Below are 20,011 nucleotides of genomic sequence, written 5' to 3' on the forward strand. Positions count from 1 at the left end.
TCTTTCTTTCTTTCTTTCTTTCTTTCTTTCTTTCTTTCTTTCTTTCTTTCTTTCTTTCTTTCTTTCTTTCTTTCTTTCTTTCTTTCTTTCTTCCTTTCTTTTTTCTCATCCTCCTCCTTCTGCCTGCCATCTTTGAATCAATATTCTGTATTGGTTATAAGGTAGAAAAGGTAATGGGAGTTAAATGACTTGCCAAGAGTCACAAAGCTAGAAAGTGTCTGGAGTCAGACACTAGTTTCCCCTCTCTTCTTTTTTAAGAAGAGATCTGTGAAACTTTGGATCAAAGCTCTCATCTCCAAACTGTATAGTATTATTGCTGTCATTGTGTTCACCTCTTTCTGACCCTTTCTGGGGTTTTATTGGCAGAAATCCTGGAGTGGTCTGCCATTTCCTTCTCCAGGTCATATGACAGATGAGGAAACTTAGGTAAACAGTGTTAAGTGACTTGCTCAGAGTTATACAGCTAGTGAGTGTCTAAGGCCAGATTTAAATTCAGAAAAAATGAATATTTCTGACCCCAAGCCCAATATTTTCTCCATTGTACCACCAGGTTGCCCTACTCTTCTGTATTATGCAGTCCAGTTCAGAGAGAGATAGTAGTCCATATGTAGAGTACAGACTACTCTTGATTTGGAGTCAGAGGACATAATTGAATTTTGTCTCTGTTGCCTCTGTTAGCTAGGACAAGTCATTTAATCTCTCGACTTCAGTTTCTTCATATGTAATATGAAGAAATTAGATTAGAGCATCTCTTGAGATACTTTCTGCTCTTAGTACTATGATTTACTTCCATGTTCTTGAAGATGAGAAGCAACATCACAAACTTTAGAATTTGTTAATGAAAACATAAAGCAATCTAACTGTCTAATTTACAATACTGGCTTCCTCTCCTATCATGTAAGTACTTTACAATATATTGTGAATTTCAAGCTATATGCTAAAATATATTACAGCTTACTGTCAGTGATGTTTTAAATAATATTAGTAAAGGTGTGACATTTTTGTGGGTGGCTGACATATATTTTTAATGCTACTGAGTACTTTATGGCTATACATTAACATTAACTTTGGAAACTATAACATAATGAAATTTTACAGCCAATTAAGTTGATGAGTCACTGTCAGCTTCTTAAACTCCTCATTTAGATGAATGAGAAAGTCAGAGATAGGAAGCTAGGCACATACTTTAGCTGCTGTAAAACTTTGTGGCATTAGGAATTTGAAGTGTTATAGGAAGCAAAGGAATACATTATCAAAACACCTCCAAAACTCTCTCATGATTTCTTGGTTGAGAAAGAGAACTGGAGTTTCAGTCCTTTCACTTGTCACAACATCCTTGCAAAGATTACTTGAAAAGTGATCTAATATGCATTAAACTGTTTTTTTTAACAAATAAACAAAACACTCTACATGAAGCTGACATGATTTACATTCAAACTCTTTAGTTCATAACAGTAAAGGAAAAATTCAATATTTGTTTGCATATTCAAAACTATAAGGCTGTCTTTTTAAACATAAGTAGTATGTTGCATTGATTATAAATTAGTCATCTTTGAGGTTTAAATCCCCATTACTTTAGAGAATCCAAGGAAATGTTTAGTTTATTAAATATTCATAAGCCAAGTAATACTAGCTAATGAAAATAGTTAACATTTATTTAACACTTATTATGTTCCAGACAAGCTAAGCATGTTACAGTTATTATCTCCTTCGATTCTCATAACCCTGGAAGTAAACGTTCTTATTATTTCCATTTTACAAATTAGGAAACTGAGGCAAACAGAGATTAAGGTACAGTCACACAAGTGGTATCTGAGGTCATAAAGTCTTCCTTGACCCCAGGACAAATGATGTAAGAAATATATTGAATATAAACCCTTACGATTTTTTTTAAGAATTAAAAACACACAAGATACAAGAACCTTCTTTCAATTTGTTTCACAATCATTTTCCAAAAGAGTAGTGATGTCATTGACAAAAAAAGAATATGTACCAAATTCCTGGTTAGCCCAAATGAGGAAGGGAATGATATACTCAAAGTTATTATGTTTACTATACATGAATTGCTAATTTTCATTGAATAAGAATAAGAATAGCATAAGTATACTAAATAATAGGATAATAAGATGATAGATTTAGACCAAGAAGGAATAGTGGAAGCCATCCAGGTTAATCTCCTCCTTTTACAGATGAGGACACAAGCTCAAAGAGGTTAATTGAGTTGTTGGAGGTCATGTAAGCATTAAGAAGTAATCCAAAGGATTTGTACCCAAGTTATCTGACTCTAAATCCAGTGTTCTTTCTACAATCCCACTCTACATTGCCATATTTATGCTGGGACGTATTCATTTTCTCTTTGTATGTATCATTTAGTATGTCCAATACTGTCTTCTAGGACTATAGAGGTAGTTATAGTAAACTGGACTGAGTCTCAGGACATAATCCCAATAAAAGTATATTCTACACTAGTGGTATTAAATATATCTAATGAATCCATATCTTATCTGTTCATAATCTCTCTCCACTGGTACAGATAGTATCCCATTTCACTCTATTCTCTCATTTATTGTCCTCATCTTTTGAAAAAAAAAAACAACAAACTTATCTTCTGCCTTAGAATCAATACCTTGTCTAGGTTCCAAGGCAGAAGAGCAGTAAGGGGTAAGCAATGGGGTTAAGTGACTTGCCCAGAATCATACAGCTAGGAAGTGTTTGAGGTCAGATTTGAACCCAGGACCTTTCATCTCTACACCTGGCTCTCAATCCACCACGCTACCCAAATACCCCTCTCCTTATCTTTTAGTAAATCATCTATAAAGGATTTCTCCAACACATTAACGGTTTTGTTCTGATTCTTTTCATAACCTATGCCTAATGATTTATCATGATGTGGAGGTGATTGTGGATCCTCAAATTCTATGCCAATGGATCTGAAGCTTTAGCAATTAAAAATGCTGAAAAAGCTTTGAATATGGTTCTAGAAACAGACTCTACCTTTCTGAATCAAGGTGATTCAGTGTATAGAGCACTGGACCTACAGTCAGTAAGATTCAAATTCAAATTTAAGTTCAAATATTAGCTGGTTTATCCTGGGCAAGTCACTTAAACTCTGCCTCAGATTCTTCAGCTATAAAATGGGAATCCTAATTATACCTACCTCTCAAAATTGTTGTGAGGGACAAAAGAAATAATATTTGTATAGTACTTAATGGTGCCTGGCATATACTAAGCACTTAGCAAACATTTGCTCCATTTTTGCTTTCTGAGGCTTGGACTAGCTAAATATAGAGATGAATGGGCCAGCCACTAGTCTTGAATTATTTTTTTAACCCTTACCTTATGCCTTAAAATTGATACTAAGTATTAGTTACAACGCAATAAGGGCTAGGAAGTCAGAGTGAAGTGACTTGTTCAGGGTCACATAACTATGAAGTATCTAAGGCCAGAATTGAATCCAGGTCCTGTTGGCTCCAGGCCTGGTGCTTTCTCCACTTTGCTACCCAGTTACCCCTTGTGTTGAATTCTTTAATGATAACAAGTTATGGAAAAAATGTGTTTTTCTACATGATGAGTGTACTACCTTTTCTAATCAAATAACTCAGTGATACTATCTTTTATGAAACCTGCTTATAAATCTTTCTTGGTAATATGCTGTTGGTCATTAATTTCTTCCATGAAAATCTTTCCCTTATCTTATTTCCTACCTGCCTCTCCAGATTTACTTGATGTAACTCTCCTTTATGAATTGTAAGCTCTCTATAAATTAGGCTGTTTGCTTTATCCACTACTTCACATCCCATCTCCCAAATCAGTATATTTGCGTTGGCTATTATCCATGATGGAACACATGGCGATGCTTTCACTATAAAGGATTCTCATATACTCCCCAGTTGTTAGCATAAAAAACATGAGCGAAAGGTGTTATATCTATTTGTGCAGAAGTTGTGCCCCCACAGTAGAATATAGACTCCTTATTTAGTTGGTACTTTTGAATCCTTAGCACCTAACTTAGCAGCCAGTACATAGTAACCAGAAATAAATTTTGTTGACATGAAAACATTGTGCATTTTCCTAAATGTGGCCTTGTCTCCTCTCTTCCTATTTTTTTTGGTCCCTGCCATGACATTTGTACTGGATGTGTATGCTGATAGTTTCAGTGGTTTGCCAATCCAAGCACATGCCATCCTTTGGGCAGCATAATTTCTTCATGCATTTGGCTTTCCCTTTGTAGCTTACTGGATTATCTTTTATCACTGACTACGGGTTTCATGAGGAAATTCTTTAAGTTTCTGGGATTCCATGTAGTTTGGAGGTCTGTAAACAAGAATACCTGGAGAAGGACACCATGTGTAAAGAATCCTTCTTTCATTTGGACTTTGTAGGAAATATCTTCTATGATAATGATCTAAATAGGGAAAGTACAAAAATATCTTTTGTGTCTCTCCACATCATAATGAAATAACTCTTTTATTGTAGAGTGTGAATGTGTAGGGGAGATTGACTGTAGACTTTATTTTTAGTTAAGAAAGAATTAGCTAATGGATACATTGACATTTGTCCATGCTTAAGTACTTGGCTTTTTTAACGAATTTTTAAAATGAGTACTTGAAATCTTGTGATTAAAAAGTTCACATCATGTAGTGAAAAGAATATTGGGCTGAAAATCAAGAAATCTGGTTTCTGGTTTGGGCTCTGCTGCTCTGAAGCAATTCATTTAACCTTTGTAAGCCTCAGTTTCTCCATCAGTAAGTCAGCAGATCAGATTAGATTACCTCTAAAACTCCTTCCTCCTCTAAAATTCTGTTTCTTTCACACATAAAATGCTAATAGCCAAACCAAAAGCAATCTCCTATGTCAATTCTGAGCATTGAATATGCCTTCATATGAATACAATTATTCAATGTGACACTAACTTTGACAGATCTACATCTCTTTAATGGAAAATTAAAATGGAAAATTGAGTGTGAGAAGAAAGTAAATTGGCTGATTCTTCTGAAAATAAATAGGGTTCACTTAGGGAAATATTCCATTACAAGATCTGGTGGGGGGAGAAGGCTCCAAAAATGGCATACTCAAAGCAAGAACCAATTTGAGAAAAATGGCCATACTTTGAGCATACTAATCAAATGATACCGATGGAGTAGATATGGCTAAGAAGAATGACACATCTGCCACATTTTATTTAAAAGGTCAGGCCTCAACCAAAATATTATGGAATTACACAATGTAAAATATTTTCAGATTCAGTAAGCTTGACACAGAGATACATAATTTCTCTATCTTTATTATTTTCTTGTGACCTTTTTCCTTCCAATGAAATATTTTTCACTTTTTGCCAAAGTAATAATTTGAAATACAGTTGTAAAACCTGGCTCAGGCTAGTGCCACAGTACCTAAGAGTAAAATGTGGTCATTTTTGTCTATCTCCAGAAGTATGCTAAAAAAGTACTATAACTAGAGCCACAGTTCCCCCCACACTGTTACTTGCATTGAATACTCTATTCTATATGAATGTTTAGATTAAAATAAAACGAGCATATTTTTTTCATTCCTCCCTTTTCTTTTCTTTTGTTCTCTCTCATAGGACTAGAGCGAATTGCCCGAGATTCCTCCTATGAACAAGAAGGAAAAGTTCAGTTTGTGATCGATGCAGTATACTCCATGGCTTATGCACTTCACAATATGCATAAAGATCTCTGCCCTGGATATATTGGTCTTTGTCCACGAATGAGCACAATTGATGGAAAAGAGCTCCTTAGTTATATTCGGGCTGTAAACTTTAATGGTAAGTTACACAAACTTATTTATTTATTTCTTTATCTTTGTCTTTTAACACTTCAGAAGTGACAGGGTGTATTTTTTCTTCCCTATATATAGAAGACACTTCCAGGCATAGTGGAAAGCACAGGATTAGAAAGAGTTCTCTTTTTAATCAGAAGTGTGAGTTTTTCCACCTGCTTTCAAATCTCAAGCATATTTTTTTATGCCGCCATTAAGCTGCTCCTGAAACAAGCAGAAGCTAAAAATAAGCTCCTGTCAATCAACCTATTCTACTTAAAATTGCTATTTCAGAAATAACTTGGAGAGCTTATATGGGACTATTGACAAAGGATTAAATTCCTTTTGAATATGTTTTGTTCATGCCATTATTAGAGAGGCAATTGTAGATGTGCTGTGTTGAAACTGATTCTGAGTGTCTTAAACACAAGGTTGTCTTGAGAAAGGTGAATGATTGGGAGTTTGTATTTGCATATTAAAAAGGTGTTGTACAGCCTATGTAAGACTTCCAGTCTTCTCATTGTTTTTCACTCAATAATTCAGTTGGTTTGAAGCCAAAAACTGTATTCTTTTAAACTACTGCTGCAGAGATGCTGCAGATGGGATCTGCCTACTGGGGAAACACAGTGACTCTTGCTTATGTGGTTGCCACAAGTGACAGATACAAAATCTATGATATTTTGAGTATTTATCGTCTCTTCTTGAAAGGGTCCAACCTGACTTTCTCTAGGAACAGTTACTTAGTGTTGGTATTCTTTGGCTCAAGTTGTAATAGTTATTGCCAATGACTTCAGCCATTATTTACAAATGAAATGATAGAATGTCCTGCACTGTCTGTTTCTTTCTAGTTGGCACTAATCCATGCAGCAGAAATGCCTCCAAGCCAGGCATAGAGCATAACTGTCCATCATAATATACTCCAGTGACCTTAGCTGCCAACCCTTTTATTCCCTTCAAAAAAAGCACAAGGTCATCTTCAATTTAGAATCCAAGTAGAAGCTTTTAAAAAATATATATTTTTTGCTTCAGGTAATATGCCAGATCATTTCTTTCATACTAGCATTAAACCAAATATGCTATATCATTTTAATAGGATTTACATGAAACTCAATGAAAAAGAATTCCCTTCTTAAGAACACTGAGGGATCCAGTGGAACTTGAATAAGTATACATGGAATAATTTTAAATAGAAAGTCAGAAATTATATATATATATATATAATATTGAGGTAAAAAGAATTGCTATAGTAAAATGTTATTATGACCAAATTTAGTCTCAATTAGACATGAGGGAATAAGTTAATTCATTATTCATTCTCACCTTTCAAAGGTCTAATGATCCTGGGATATTTTGACTTTAACTCATGCATCGTGTGCCCAGTAAAACATATATACCACAGACACACTCACACACATACACATCTCCCCTTTAAAAAGTGATAGCATATTTGTTATGTACATAGAATTAAAATGTACATTGCTCACTCTGAAAAAAACCAAGCTAAATATCTGTAAACAAATCATTTTTCTTGTAAAATGTGGAAATTATCTTCACTATATAATTACTCCCCAAATTATTTAGATCTTGTAAATCTCATGAACTACTTCAACAAGGTAATCATAAAAAAAAGCACACATGTACAAGTATAGTAGATAGTGTTAGAGTTGTTCAGAGGAAGAAGCTACATCCACTTTATACAAACAAAGGCTGAAATTGTAAAAGTGAATGACAAGAAAACAGGGAAACATATAGACAAAGATGGAGATTAAAAGAAACCAAAGTCAGGAGAACAAAGCTAGGAGAAAAAAAAGGACACGGATAGGTATCAATAGAGGAGAGGTGCTTCCTCATCTCTTCTCTGGAGCCAAAATTGGATATTAGAGTATTTGGCCACTTAAAAAATTGCTTTTATTTATATTATTGTATTCATTGTTTGTAATGTTCTTCTGCTTGTTTTGATTACTCCACTCTGCATCAGTTCGTATTGGTCATCATGCTTCTCTGAATTTCTCACACTCATTTCTTACAATATCATGATAAAATATCATGCTTATATAGGCTGGTTTGCTCAGTCATTACTTGGTTGATAGATACCCTCTTAGTTAAAAGTTTTTTGCTATCATGAAAAGTGATTCTATGACTAATTTGGAATGTTTAGGGCATTTTTTGTCTTTAGATACACTGGAAAATGTACTCAGTGTTTAGAATTCTATGTCAAAGCCTATTAATGGTTTAATAATTTTTAACAAATTATTCCACATTATTTTATACAAATGTTAGGCCAATATACAGGTCCAATTATAGGGTATCAATATAGTTGTTTTCCCATAGACCCTTCTAAGTCGATGGGATTTTTTAACTTTTTCTACTTAACAATGTGTTCAATGTGAGGTGAAAGCTTAGAGTGCTTTTAATTTGCATTTTTATTGGATATTATTGTGATGTAGTTATTTACAGCATTTTTCATGTGTGTGTTAACAATTTTGAAAATAGTAAATGTTCTTTGACTATAACATAACTATTGAAGAATGGCATACTTTCATTTTAAGTGATTTCACTTAGACATTAGTTTCAAATAAGATCACATCATATAATACCAGGTTGGAAGCCCTTCAAGAGACCATTGAGCTAAATCCATATCTATACAAGAATCCTCTCTGCAGCAAACTTGACAAATGGTCATTCAGACTCTACTTAGGTTTCTAGAATTATGTGCATCAAAAAGCCTATGCAATATTATCTGAATAATATATGAGTAGAAAAGAACATTGGTTGGTCATATAATGAAGTGAGAGATCACAGATGGAGAAGGCCCTTATTATGCTCTCTTAGTACCCATTTAATGTCAAGTGATCTAGAGGAATCCCTCTTCCTCCTCTTAAGACATCATCATTCAGGCCCTGTAGGGAAGATATGGAAAATCAATGCACAAAATAATGGAGCATGCATCCATTACGGTCCTACATTATAAAAGAGATTATCGATATCAATGAAATAACAGATTCACTGAGGTTTTAATTATAATTTGAATATAATATAGTAGCAATATGGATAATTTCAAATCAGCTTCATAGCTTTTAATTTCTTCTTTTCAAATTTAATTATTTTTGACCATTATAACTCATTACTTGGAAAAGAGGGTAAAAATTGACTCCATGACACTGCCTTCAATATTTGACTACTGGATGTGTACATTGACAGAAGGAATGATTGCTGTTAAGTTGGGTAATTTTATAATTAGATATCAATTAAATATATTTATGAATATAAACCCAGTCTATATCTCTTTTAGTTTCATTTATATAAAACTTAAGCCAAGATAGTATGCTTCATGATATAGTTCAAGCAAAAATTGCTTCATAAGCCTTGTACTACTCACTCCTTTATATGTTTTCATGCTGTCTCCAACCTAGGAGGACAAGTCAAAGAAAAACAAAGAATAGCATTTTAGAGTTATTATTACTGTGATGATCATAACAGACTGCTATTTCTATAAATTTTATAACCTAGGATTTATCAAAAGGAAAATAAAAGCTATAGATGTTGAATTTAGATTTTTTCAGGCCATACAAGAAAACACCTGTGCCAATTCCTTATGCCCAGGTCTAGAGGTGATAAAATATTAATACTACAAGTCTTGTATAGAATAAAAAATTTCCCTTTTGGTAGGGAGGAATTTCTTTATCACAAAGAGCAAGAATTTGCTGGAATGTTGGAGAGCACTCCCAGCTTTCTTCCTCCATAGGTGGTCTCAAACCAGGGACCCAGTCATGAAATAGAAGGAGGAAGAGTGTCATTTATAAGGTCGAGACTGAAATGTGGCCTTGGTGGCTAGTTAATTGAGGCAAAGAGATGGAGTCCTGAGAGAAGGGCTACCCATAGGGTGTTTGTAGTTCAGTATTTTTACAAGGGAAGGCACACAAAAGAGGTCATAAACTGCCAAAGAAACCAATCGCATAATCTCAAGAAGGTCAAAAATATTCTAGCTATTTGATAAGCATGCTTTGTAACATTTTTGTGCTTGCTCTTCCTTCATTAATGGTTATCACTGGCTCTTTCTCCTACTAGTCAATGTATCTCATTTTCTGCCTCCCCTTCTTTCTTATCAACTGTGTCAATGGTTTTTCCCCATTCCTTATGAGTCTGTCTCTATTCCTAAAGTAATTGAATTATAGACTTATTTTCCAACATCTACTGTCAGAGGGTTTCCTCACAAGAAGCACTGGGTAGATTCTATGGAACCAGAGGTTGTTAACAAAAAAAGTGAATATAAAGCAAAGGGCATGAGATAGAGAGAGGATCAGAGATATGAGTTAGTGCCAGAGGACCAGCTTTTAGAGAAAGCCTTGGATTTGGATTCAGAGGATCTATCTGGATGCAGCTACTTACTTGTTTTGGAACACTGACCAAGAAAGTGATCAATAAACTCCAGTGGCTCCAAAATGCCTCCAGGATCAAGTAAAAAATCCATTTGACGTAGTAAGCATTTTATAACCTAACACTCTCCTCTTTTACCAACTTTCTTATATTTTATTCTCGATCACATTCTCTATTCTAGTGACATTGGAACTAGATTCTCTATCTGGCTCTGGACATTTTCCCTGTCTGTTTCCCATGCTTGGAATGCTCTTCCTCTTCATCTACTCGTCCTATCCAGGATTCTTTGGCATACTTCAAATTCCAACTAAAATTCCATCAGGAAGCTTTTCCTCATCCATTTTTCTAGTGACTTTACTCTTTTAATTATTTCTTTTTCATCCTGTGAATAGGTGGTTCGTATATATCTGTTTGTTGTATGCCTCATTCTATTAGAAGCTCCTTGAGAGCAGGGCCTATATTTTGCCTTCTTTATACCCATGGTGTTTAGAACAAAGCATAGCATATGGTAGGCACTTAATAAATATTTACTGAACAACAATTTGGAGCCTCATTTTTGATGGTCTATCTAGACAAGTGGTTACAGAATAGTTCATAGTATTTCACCTATTTATATTTACAATCATAACATTTATTCTCCCAAGAGTATAAGAATTGACACAGCAAGAGCTAAGTTACTGAGACATAAAAAAGGGATGTTTGGGTTAAAGTAGTTTTAATTGGCTTCAGACTAGGGTTAGAGCAGTGGTTCCTAAACTTTTATGGCCTACCACCCCCTTTCTGGAAAAAATATTACTTAGACCCCTGGAAATTAATTTAAAAAAAATTAATAGCAATTAGTAGGAAAGATAAATGCACCTATGTCCATCACCGCCCAGCTGGATTGCTTCAGCACCGACCAGGGGGCTGTAGTGCCCACTTTGGGAATCACTGGGTTAGAGCAAAAACTAAGGCTTGAAATTTCTAGTAAATTAACACTCAGAGAAATTATATAATCATGAGATTTAGTATAGTATGACACAATAAACAGTGAGACAAAGTATACAGACACAGAGAGCATGACAAAATAAACAAACATGTTTGCTCCTACATACAAGAAAATTATCCCACTCTGAGGTTGATGGAAACATGTTGGGACAGAAACACATTCAAATTTGGGATTTAGGTGATAAGATCATATACCTCAATAATGGGCTTGGTTGAGAAAATATAGAGGATGCCAGTTGTTGAAGGAGACTTTTCTTTTTCTTTTTTAAAATTAAATTAAATTACATTTTAATTATAAATTTTTTTACATTTTAACCTTCATTTATTTATTTAATTAATTTAGAATATTTTTCCATGGTTACATGATTTATGTTCTTTCCCTCCCCTCCTCCTTCCCCCTCCCATAGCCAACATGCAATTCCACTGGGTTTTGCATATATTATTGTTCAAAACCTATTTCCATATTATTAATATTTGTAATAGAGTGATCACTTAGAGTCTACATTCTCAATCATATCCCCATCAAACTATGTGATCAAGCAAATGTTTTTCTTCTGTGTTTCTACTCCCACAGTTCTTTCTCTGGATGTGTATAGTGTTCTTTCTCATTAGTCCCTTAGAATTGTCCTGAATCATGGCATTGCTGCTAGTAGAGAAGTCCATTTATGCTTGATTGTGCCATAGTGTATCCATATTTGTATATAAGGTTCTCCTGGTTCTGCTCCTTTCACTTTGCATCAATTGCTTTTATGGTTGCTTTTCTCTATAGTGTTTTTATTACTCTATAAGTTGCTCTACTAGTTCTCATTTATTTTTGTATCAATTCATCAAGGTCCTCCCAGTTTCCTCTGAAACTGCCTCCTTTGTCATTTCTTATGGCTCAATAGTATTACATTGTGTTCATATACCCCAATTATTAGCCATTCTCAACTGGCAGGATACAACTTTAGCTTCCACTTTGGTACTACTTTGAAAAGAGTCATCATAAACATTTTTGTATATAGAATTTCTTTCTTTCCTTCTCTGATCTCTTTAGGTATAGGTCTAGTAGTCATGTAGTTGAGTCAAAAAGTATGCATTGTTTATAAACTTTTTGGATATATCTCCAAATTGCTTTCTAGTATAGTTGCACTAAGTCATAGCTCAACCAATAGAGCACCAATATACTTGTTTTCTCACAGTTGCTCTAGCATTCATCATTTCATTTTAGCTGCATTGTTTTTGTCTTTGCAAAAAATGTTTTACTTTCACATAATCAAAATTGTCTGTGCTATTTTGTTTTATCTTCTTGCATACTTATTTGGTTACTAACTCTTTCTCTATCCTTAGAAGAGAAAGGTTGTTTCTGCCTTTGTTTCTGATGTGATCCTTTATCTTAATGTCATATGTCCGTTAGAGATTATTTTAGTGTCTGTTATGAAGAAGAGTTGGTCTAAATTATTTTCCTGGCAAACTTATTTTCAGTTTTCCTTAGCAATATCTGTCAGGTCATGAACACTTGCCCCAGTAACTTAATGAGAGTTTATCACTTAGCTATTCTGTTTGCATTATGCTATATATTGTCATCCTAATCTCTTCTACAAATTAATATCTTTCCTTTTTGCCCCTCAAATAAGTACCAAGACATTTAAATGATTGTTGCTATGCAATATGATTTGACATTTGGTACTTACAGACTTTCTTCCTTTTCACCTTTAAAAATAATTACCTAAGAGGTTTTTCTTATTTGTTTTTGTGTGTGTGTGTGTGTGTGTGTGTGTGTGTGTGTGTGTGTGTTTTCTATATACTTGGAATAGATTTTGTAATAGTAATTAGATGATTTTCTAGTCAACCTGCTCTGTCTTACCTCTCAAATATTTGGATGCATGAATTCCTCCTGAGAGATGTTTCCTAAATATATATATATATGATTATCCACATAGTCTTCTCATTTCTTAATGTGGGCAAATAGATAGAAAAATGGAGAGAGTGCTGTGCCTGGAATCAGGAAGACTCAAATTTTAGAATTCAAATCTGGACTCAGATACTTATTACTAGTTGTATAACCCTGGGCAATCACTTAACCCCATTTGCTTTTGTTTCTTCATCAGTAAATGAGCCAGAGAAGGAAATGATAAACAACTCCAGTGTCTCTGCCAAGAAAATTCCAAATGTTGTCATAAAGAGTAGGACAAAACTGAAAATGACAACAACAATGGGGCAAAAATGCAATACTAGGATGTGGAAGAGAATGTGGGGTGGGCAATGGAGATTTAGGAATCTTTTATATATAGGTAACAAATAAAGATTTGAGAGTAGACAGAATCCCTAAGAGAGAAAGAATTTAAAGCATCCTTAAGAAAAATGCATTACGCCTGAGTGAGTTTAAAGTGGTTGTCTAAAATAAAATAAGTGATATTAGGCAGTTTATAATTAGGAGACATAAGTTATGGTATAGCATCTTTTAACGAATAGTTAGACAAGAATATTTAGGTCTAGGTCAACCTTCATATATATATACATATATATATACATATATACACATGTGTATATGTATATGTAAACATACATCATGACTCTAATGGGACTAAATTATTTATGCAGTCAAATCATCTAAACTCCTTCAATCACTTCTAAGTATCCACTATTATGAACTTAGAATTGTAAATTTTTAGAGCTAAAAGAAATCATCTAGTCCAATTGTATGTATATGAGGGATTCATTTCTGAAGTTAAGTGCTCATTGTTTTCCTCTCTCTTCCCCCAGATCTTCATATATTTGTTGTGAAAGGGGAGGGGTGATAGTCAAACTGATCAGTTTTAGGAATCTAATTTTGAATTATGAGCAGCAGAATTGAGTGTTATGAGTAAATTGATAGCCTAAGTTATTAATATCTTATTGAAAATGGAGATAACTTAAAAAATCTATGTAGATGATAATTTAGGAATATTGGACTCTTTTACTTTTTTTAAGAGGGAAAGATCAATTATTTATTTTATTTTTTAGAAAATTTTTCCATGGTTATATTTTTCATGTTCTTACTTTCCCCTCTCCACCAAACCCTAACACACCCCTATCCCCACCGCCAGCTGACACGCATTTCCACTGGTTTTTACATGTTTCATCAATCTAGACCTACTTCTATATTGTTGATAGTTGCTTTGGTGTGGTTGTTTTGAGTCTACATCCCAAATAATGCCTGCATCAACCCATGTGTTCAAGCAGTTTTTTTTTTCTTCTGTGTTTCTACTCCTGTAGTTCTTCCTCTGAATATGGATAGCATTTTTTCCATAAATCCCTCAGAATTGTCCTGGATCATTGCATTGCTGCTAGTACAGAAGTCCATTACATTCTATTTTACCACAGTGTATTGGTCTCTGTGTACAATGTTCTCCTGTTTCTGCTCCTTTCAATCTGCATCATTTCCTGGAGGTCAATCCAGTTCACATGGAATTCCTCCAGTTTGTTAAGGAATATTGAACTCTTAACCATTGTGATAAAAATAATTTAATCATGCATTTTATTACTTTGTAAGAGCATGGTATGATACCCACAGCTAAAGTAGAAGGTTCCTTATAGATGGATAAGAACCCCCATTTGTATAGGATTATTTGTTATAGAGATCACCAAATTATAGGCTCTACAATGAACCATAAATGCACTATTTATTTGAAGAACTACTTTTGTATTTTTATTTTGCTGAAATAGAATTTTACTTCTACTTTTGTTGTCTCCTGAAGAAAATCAATCTGCTTCTTTGTGGAGCATGACAGAAACTTGTGCTTTCTGCCATTTCTGACTGCATTTAATTTACTAGAATTTTTTGCTTGGATTTCTATGGAGAACTTATATTGGGGTGTCATGTTCTATAAAAAAAGTACATAAAATGTGAAGGAGTATTTCATAATAATATTTATATTTGATGCTTTAAGGCTTGTAAAGCACTTTATACATGCCATCTCATTTAATCCTTTCAACAAATCTTTAAGGTAGGTGTTTATTATTATCCCCATTTTATAGAAGAGGAAACTGAGCCTGAGAGAGGTTAAGTGATTGTCCGGGGTCGTACAACTAGTGTCCGAAGCATATTTTAGACTCAGATTTTCTTAACTCAAGGCTCAGAACTGTATCCACAATATCATCCAGAATTTTCACACAGATATCCGTGTGACTGTGTGCATTTTTATGTATGTATCTAGACAGGTCCATATGTGTATATTTACACATATTTTTCTATACATATATGTAGGTACATATATATATGTTAAAAAGTTGGTAACAAAATCACTCTTTGTGTTCCTTTGTGCACTTGGTCATGTTATTCTGTGAATATTTAAAATGGTTTATGGATCAATTTCTAAAAAGAAATATTGATTTCACGTTTATAAATTAAGTACAATATAATTTAAATATGTTTAAACAGATTCTAAGAATGTATTGTTTTTAGTCCTGTATCTCATTTACTGTTATTTTTTCTATTGTATGTAATGTATGCGATTCTCTAATAATGAATATCAGTTCCCTTTTGAAGGAAACCATGATCTATATTGTTCATACTTTTAGCAGGCATATTTGAACTTTCATTTGTAGTTTATCTCTGATGTCTGTTTACTTTCATCAAAGACTACAGCAGTTGTCTGACCTCTTTTAGTCTCCATTTTCTTCTTCATCAAATAAAAGGTTGTACCAGATGATTGCTAAGGCAACTTTCATCTCTAAATCTTATAATTCTATTACCATTTTGAAATTTCTAAGTGGTCTTAGCAGGTCAGTTGCCTAAAGAGTTGAGGCATAGACATAAAAAGATATACGTCAAACTTCTACTCTTAATCTAAAGGAACTACAAAAAAGAAATTAATTAAGCATAGTAGGAATAAAAATGGCAAAATATCCATTAAAATAATGTCAGAGACTTTGGGCAAAAGGATGATGTGGGGATTTTTATACTTGAGTAGATGTGAAATGCTCTAATTCATGTAAGTGAATGCTAAATATTCCCAAGCCATTCTTCAAATATGTTTCACCTTCTAGGACAAATATTTTCCATGATCACATCATGTCTCATCAACATCATCATCAAAAGCATTTTTAAATGTCTAATGGCATATGGTATATACCACACAGAGGGTTGATGAAATGAAACATACACTGACCCTGCCCTCTAAAAGCTCAATGACATAACAAGAAAGAGGTTCTAACATAATTTTTCCTTCTTTATACTACATATTGTATTATCACTAAATGATACAACACTTTTGGAGAATATGGGTTTGTTTTCATAGAGAAGAATCATTCTTTTCAAGTGCAGTGACACACACCTTTAATCTTTTTAATTGAGGAAGCTGAGGTTGGTAGATTGCTTGACCTGGAATGAGAGTATGTTAAAATATTTGAGTTTCTACACTAAATCAAGCACAAAATGGTGAGCCCTCAGAGTTGGAGGTTAACAGTTGCCTAAAGAATCTAAGTCACAATTGAACAGAGCGAAACTCTCATGTCAGTGAATACTGGGATTCGCTCTATGAGTAGGTACTTCAATTCTATCTTAGGAGAGATACAAGCCGCCACATTAAGAAAATAAATCCAGTTGTTATCTATCTGGATTCCTTGGTGTTTCATTCTCAATTTATACTCTATATTTAAAAATATGTCCTAAACTAAATCCAATAATATACAGTTCACTGTTCCTAGCAAAGTTAAATTCTAACTAGTTATAGAAAACTGTGACTAAATCCCTATCTATGTATATTCAAACTGGCTTGGTGAAAAAATGAATGAAAAATCATAACCACCAAAAATTGGCAGTTTGTCAAAAAGTTATTTAGAAGTTGTTTTTTTCAATCTTTTATCTTCTCATTTTTTTTGTCTGTATAAATGATAGGTAGTGCTTGCTTTCCTCTTGGATCAAATATGGTCTCTGGAATTTGGAGTTCTTCACAACTTGACTCCTTCTCTCTCTCTCTCTAGTCTTTTAATACTTTACTTACATGAACACACTCTATGATCCAGTCACATTAGTTTTATTTATATTTCTCACACACAAAACCCCCAATTTTGTGTCTTAACACTGGCTGTCTCCAATTCCTGAAATGTTCTCCCTTCTAGTCACTTCTCAGAATTCCTGCTTTCTTTAAGACTCACTTCAAATATCAATTCCAGCACCAATTCTTTCCCAGTACTTCCAGCTATAGTACCTTCCCCTCTAATGTAGTCTGTCAAGAAGAAAGAAAATAAGCATTTACAAAGCAGTTACTCTGTGTTTCTAGTACAATATTAAATAATAGAAATGATAATGAACATCCTTGCTTCACTCCTGATCTTATTGGGAAGGCATCTAACTTTTCCCCAGTGCAGATGATACGTGCTAGTATATATAAAGATATACTGTTTATCATTTTGAGGAAGGGCTCTTCTATTCTTATACTTTCTAATGTTTTCAATAGTAATGGGTGTTGTATTTTGTCAAAGGCTTTTTCTGCATTGGTTTAATTAATGATATAGTCAATTATGTGGATAGTTTTCTTAATATTAAATCATCTTTGCATTCCTGGTATAAATCCCACCTGTTCATAGTGATTATTTTGTGATATTTGTGATATATTTGTGATAACTTGCTGAAGTCTTTTTGCTAGTATTTTATTTAAGATTTTTGCCTCTATGTTCATTAAGGAGATTGGTCTGTAGTTTTCTTTCTCTGTTTTTAGTCTTCCTGGCTTTGTAATCAGTACTATATTTGAGTCATAAAAAGAATTTGGTAAAACTCCTTCTTTGATTATTTTCTCAAATAGCTTGTATAGTATTGGGATTTTTGTTCTTTAAATGTTTGATAGAATTCACTTGTGAATCTATCTGGTCCTGGGGATTTTTTTAGAAAGTTCCTTGATGGCTTATTCAATTTCTTTTTCTGAGATGAGATTATTTAAATATTCTATTTCCTTTTCTGTTAATCTAGGCAATTTGTATTTTTGTAAATATTCACTCATTTAACCTAGATTGTTTTATTTATTGCCATATAATTGAACAAAATAGTTCTTAATAACTACCTTAATTTTCTCTTCATTAGATATAAGATCACCCTTTTTATCTTTAATGCTGTTAATTTGATTCTCTTTTTCATTAGTTTAATCAATACTTTATCTATTGTATTTGTTTAATCAAAGTATCAGCACCTAGTCTTATTTATTAGTTCAATAGTTCTTTTACTTTTACTTTTATTAATTTCTTCAATTTTTAGGATTTCAAATTTAGTTTTTTTGGGGGGATCTGAATACTTCTTTGGCTATATCCCATAGGTTTTGATAATTTGTCTCCTCATTGTCATTCTCTTTAATGAATGAAGTCTATAATTGGTTCTATGGTTTGTTTTTTTGACCCACCAGTTTTAAGACTTAGATTATTTAGTTTCCAATTAATTTTAAATTTGCCTTTCCATGGACCCTTGTTAATTATAATTTTTATTGCATTATGATTGGAAAAAGTTGCATTTATTATTTCTGCTTCTCTTCATGTGTTTGCAATATTTCTATGCCCTAGTACATGGTTGATCTTTGTAAATGTACCATGAACTGCTGAGAAGACATATTACATTTTATCCCTGTTCAATTTTCTCCAGGTATCTATTAACTCTAATTTTTCTAGCATTTCATGCACTTCCCTTACTTCGTTCTTATGTAATTTTTGGTTCAATTTATCTAGTTCTGAAAGGGGAAGAATTGAGATCCCCCATGACTATAGTCTTGTATCAATTTCCTTCTTTAGCTCCTTTAATTTCTCCTTCAGAAATCTACATGCTTTACCATTTGCTGCATAAATATTTAGTAATTACATTACTTCATTGTTTACAGTACCCTTTAGCAAAATGTAATTTCCTTCCTTATCTCTTTTTATCAGATCAGTTTCTACTTTAGCTTTGTCTTGTATTATGATTGCTACTTCTGTTTTTTTTTATAATTTTAAATGATGCATAATAAATTCTGCTCCAGCCTCTTACCTTTAATCTGTGTGTGTCACCTTGCCTCAAATATTTTTCCTATAAACAACATATAGTAGGATTCTGGTTTTTAATCCACTCTGCTAACCACTTCCATTTTATGGATTTTATCCCATTCAAATTTAGTATTATAATTACTGTGTATTGCCTTCCATCATATTATATCCTTTACATCCTTCTCTATTCCCATTAACTCTGTTCCTCCTCACCAATATTTTGTTTTTTGTCACCCCACTCTTTCTCCTACCTTCAATTACCTCCCCCTTCCCTTGTATTATTCCCCTTATACTTCTCTGTAGGGTAAGATAGAATTCTATAGCCCACTGAGTATACTCATTTTTCCCTCTTTGAGTCAGCTACAATAAGAGTAAAGTTTAAGCATTGCCCATCACCACCCTTATCCTCCCTTTTCTATAATTACTTTTCACACCTCTTTATGTCATATAATTTACCCCATTCTATCTCTCCATTTCCTTATCTCTCAATTCAACCCTCTCTTTCACCTCTTAATTTTTTTACATGATTCATATCCATACATATCAAATATATATAGTTTCATATCATCATATTTATATAAATGTATCATAATAATCAGCTTACTTCCACACCCTCTTTTTGAGTAAATTTCTTCTGTCTTCTCTACTACTAAGAGTAATTTTTCAGAATTATAGAAATCCTCTTTCCATGTGGACATATAAACATTTTAAGCTTAATGGGTCCCTTAAATCTTTCTTATTTCCCTTTCTGGGCTTCTCTTATGTCTCATATTTGGACTTCAATTTTTTTTAGGTCTCACTTATTCTTCTGGAATGCTTAGAAATCTTTTATCTTATTGAATGTCCATTTTTTCCCCTGAAGGAATATATATATATATATATATATATATATATATATATATAT

The 20,011-nt window shown here is 33.3% G+C and overlaps 1 protein-coding gene across 1 annotated transcript in view; it reads left to right on the forward strand.

Annotated features, from left to right (window-relative positions):
• The window catches only part of GRM8 (glutamate metabotropic receptor 8), a 960,215-nt gene that overhangs the window by 539,970 nt on the left and 400,234 nt on the right, over positions 1 to 20,011 (forward strand). Inside the window, exon 6 of the mRNA XM_044677717.1 lies at positions 5,585 to 5,785. Coding sequence (XP_044533652.1) covers positions 5,585 to 5,785 — 201 coding nt within the window. The remainder of the gene's footprint in view (positions 1 to 5,584; positions 5,786 to 20,011) is intronic.

Source organism: Gracilinanus agilis, chromosome 5, assembly GCF_016433145.1.
Source record: "Gracilinanus agilis isolate LMUSP501 chromosome 5, AgileGrace, whole genome shotgun sequence".
In the NCBI taxonomy this organism is placed as follows: Eukaryota; Metazoa; Chordata; class Mammalia; order Didelphimorphia; family Didelphidae; genus Gracilinanus; species Gracilinanus agilis.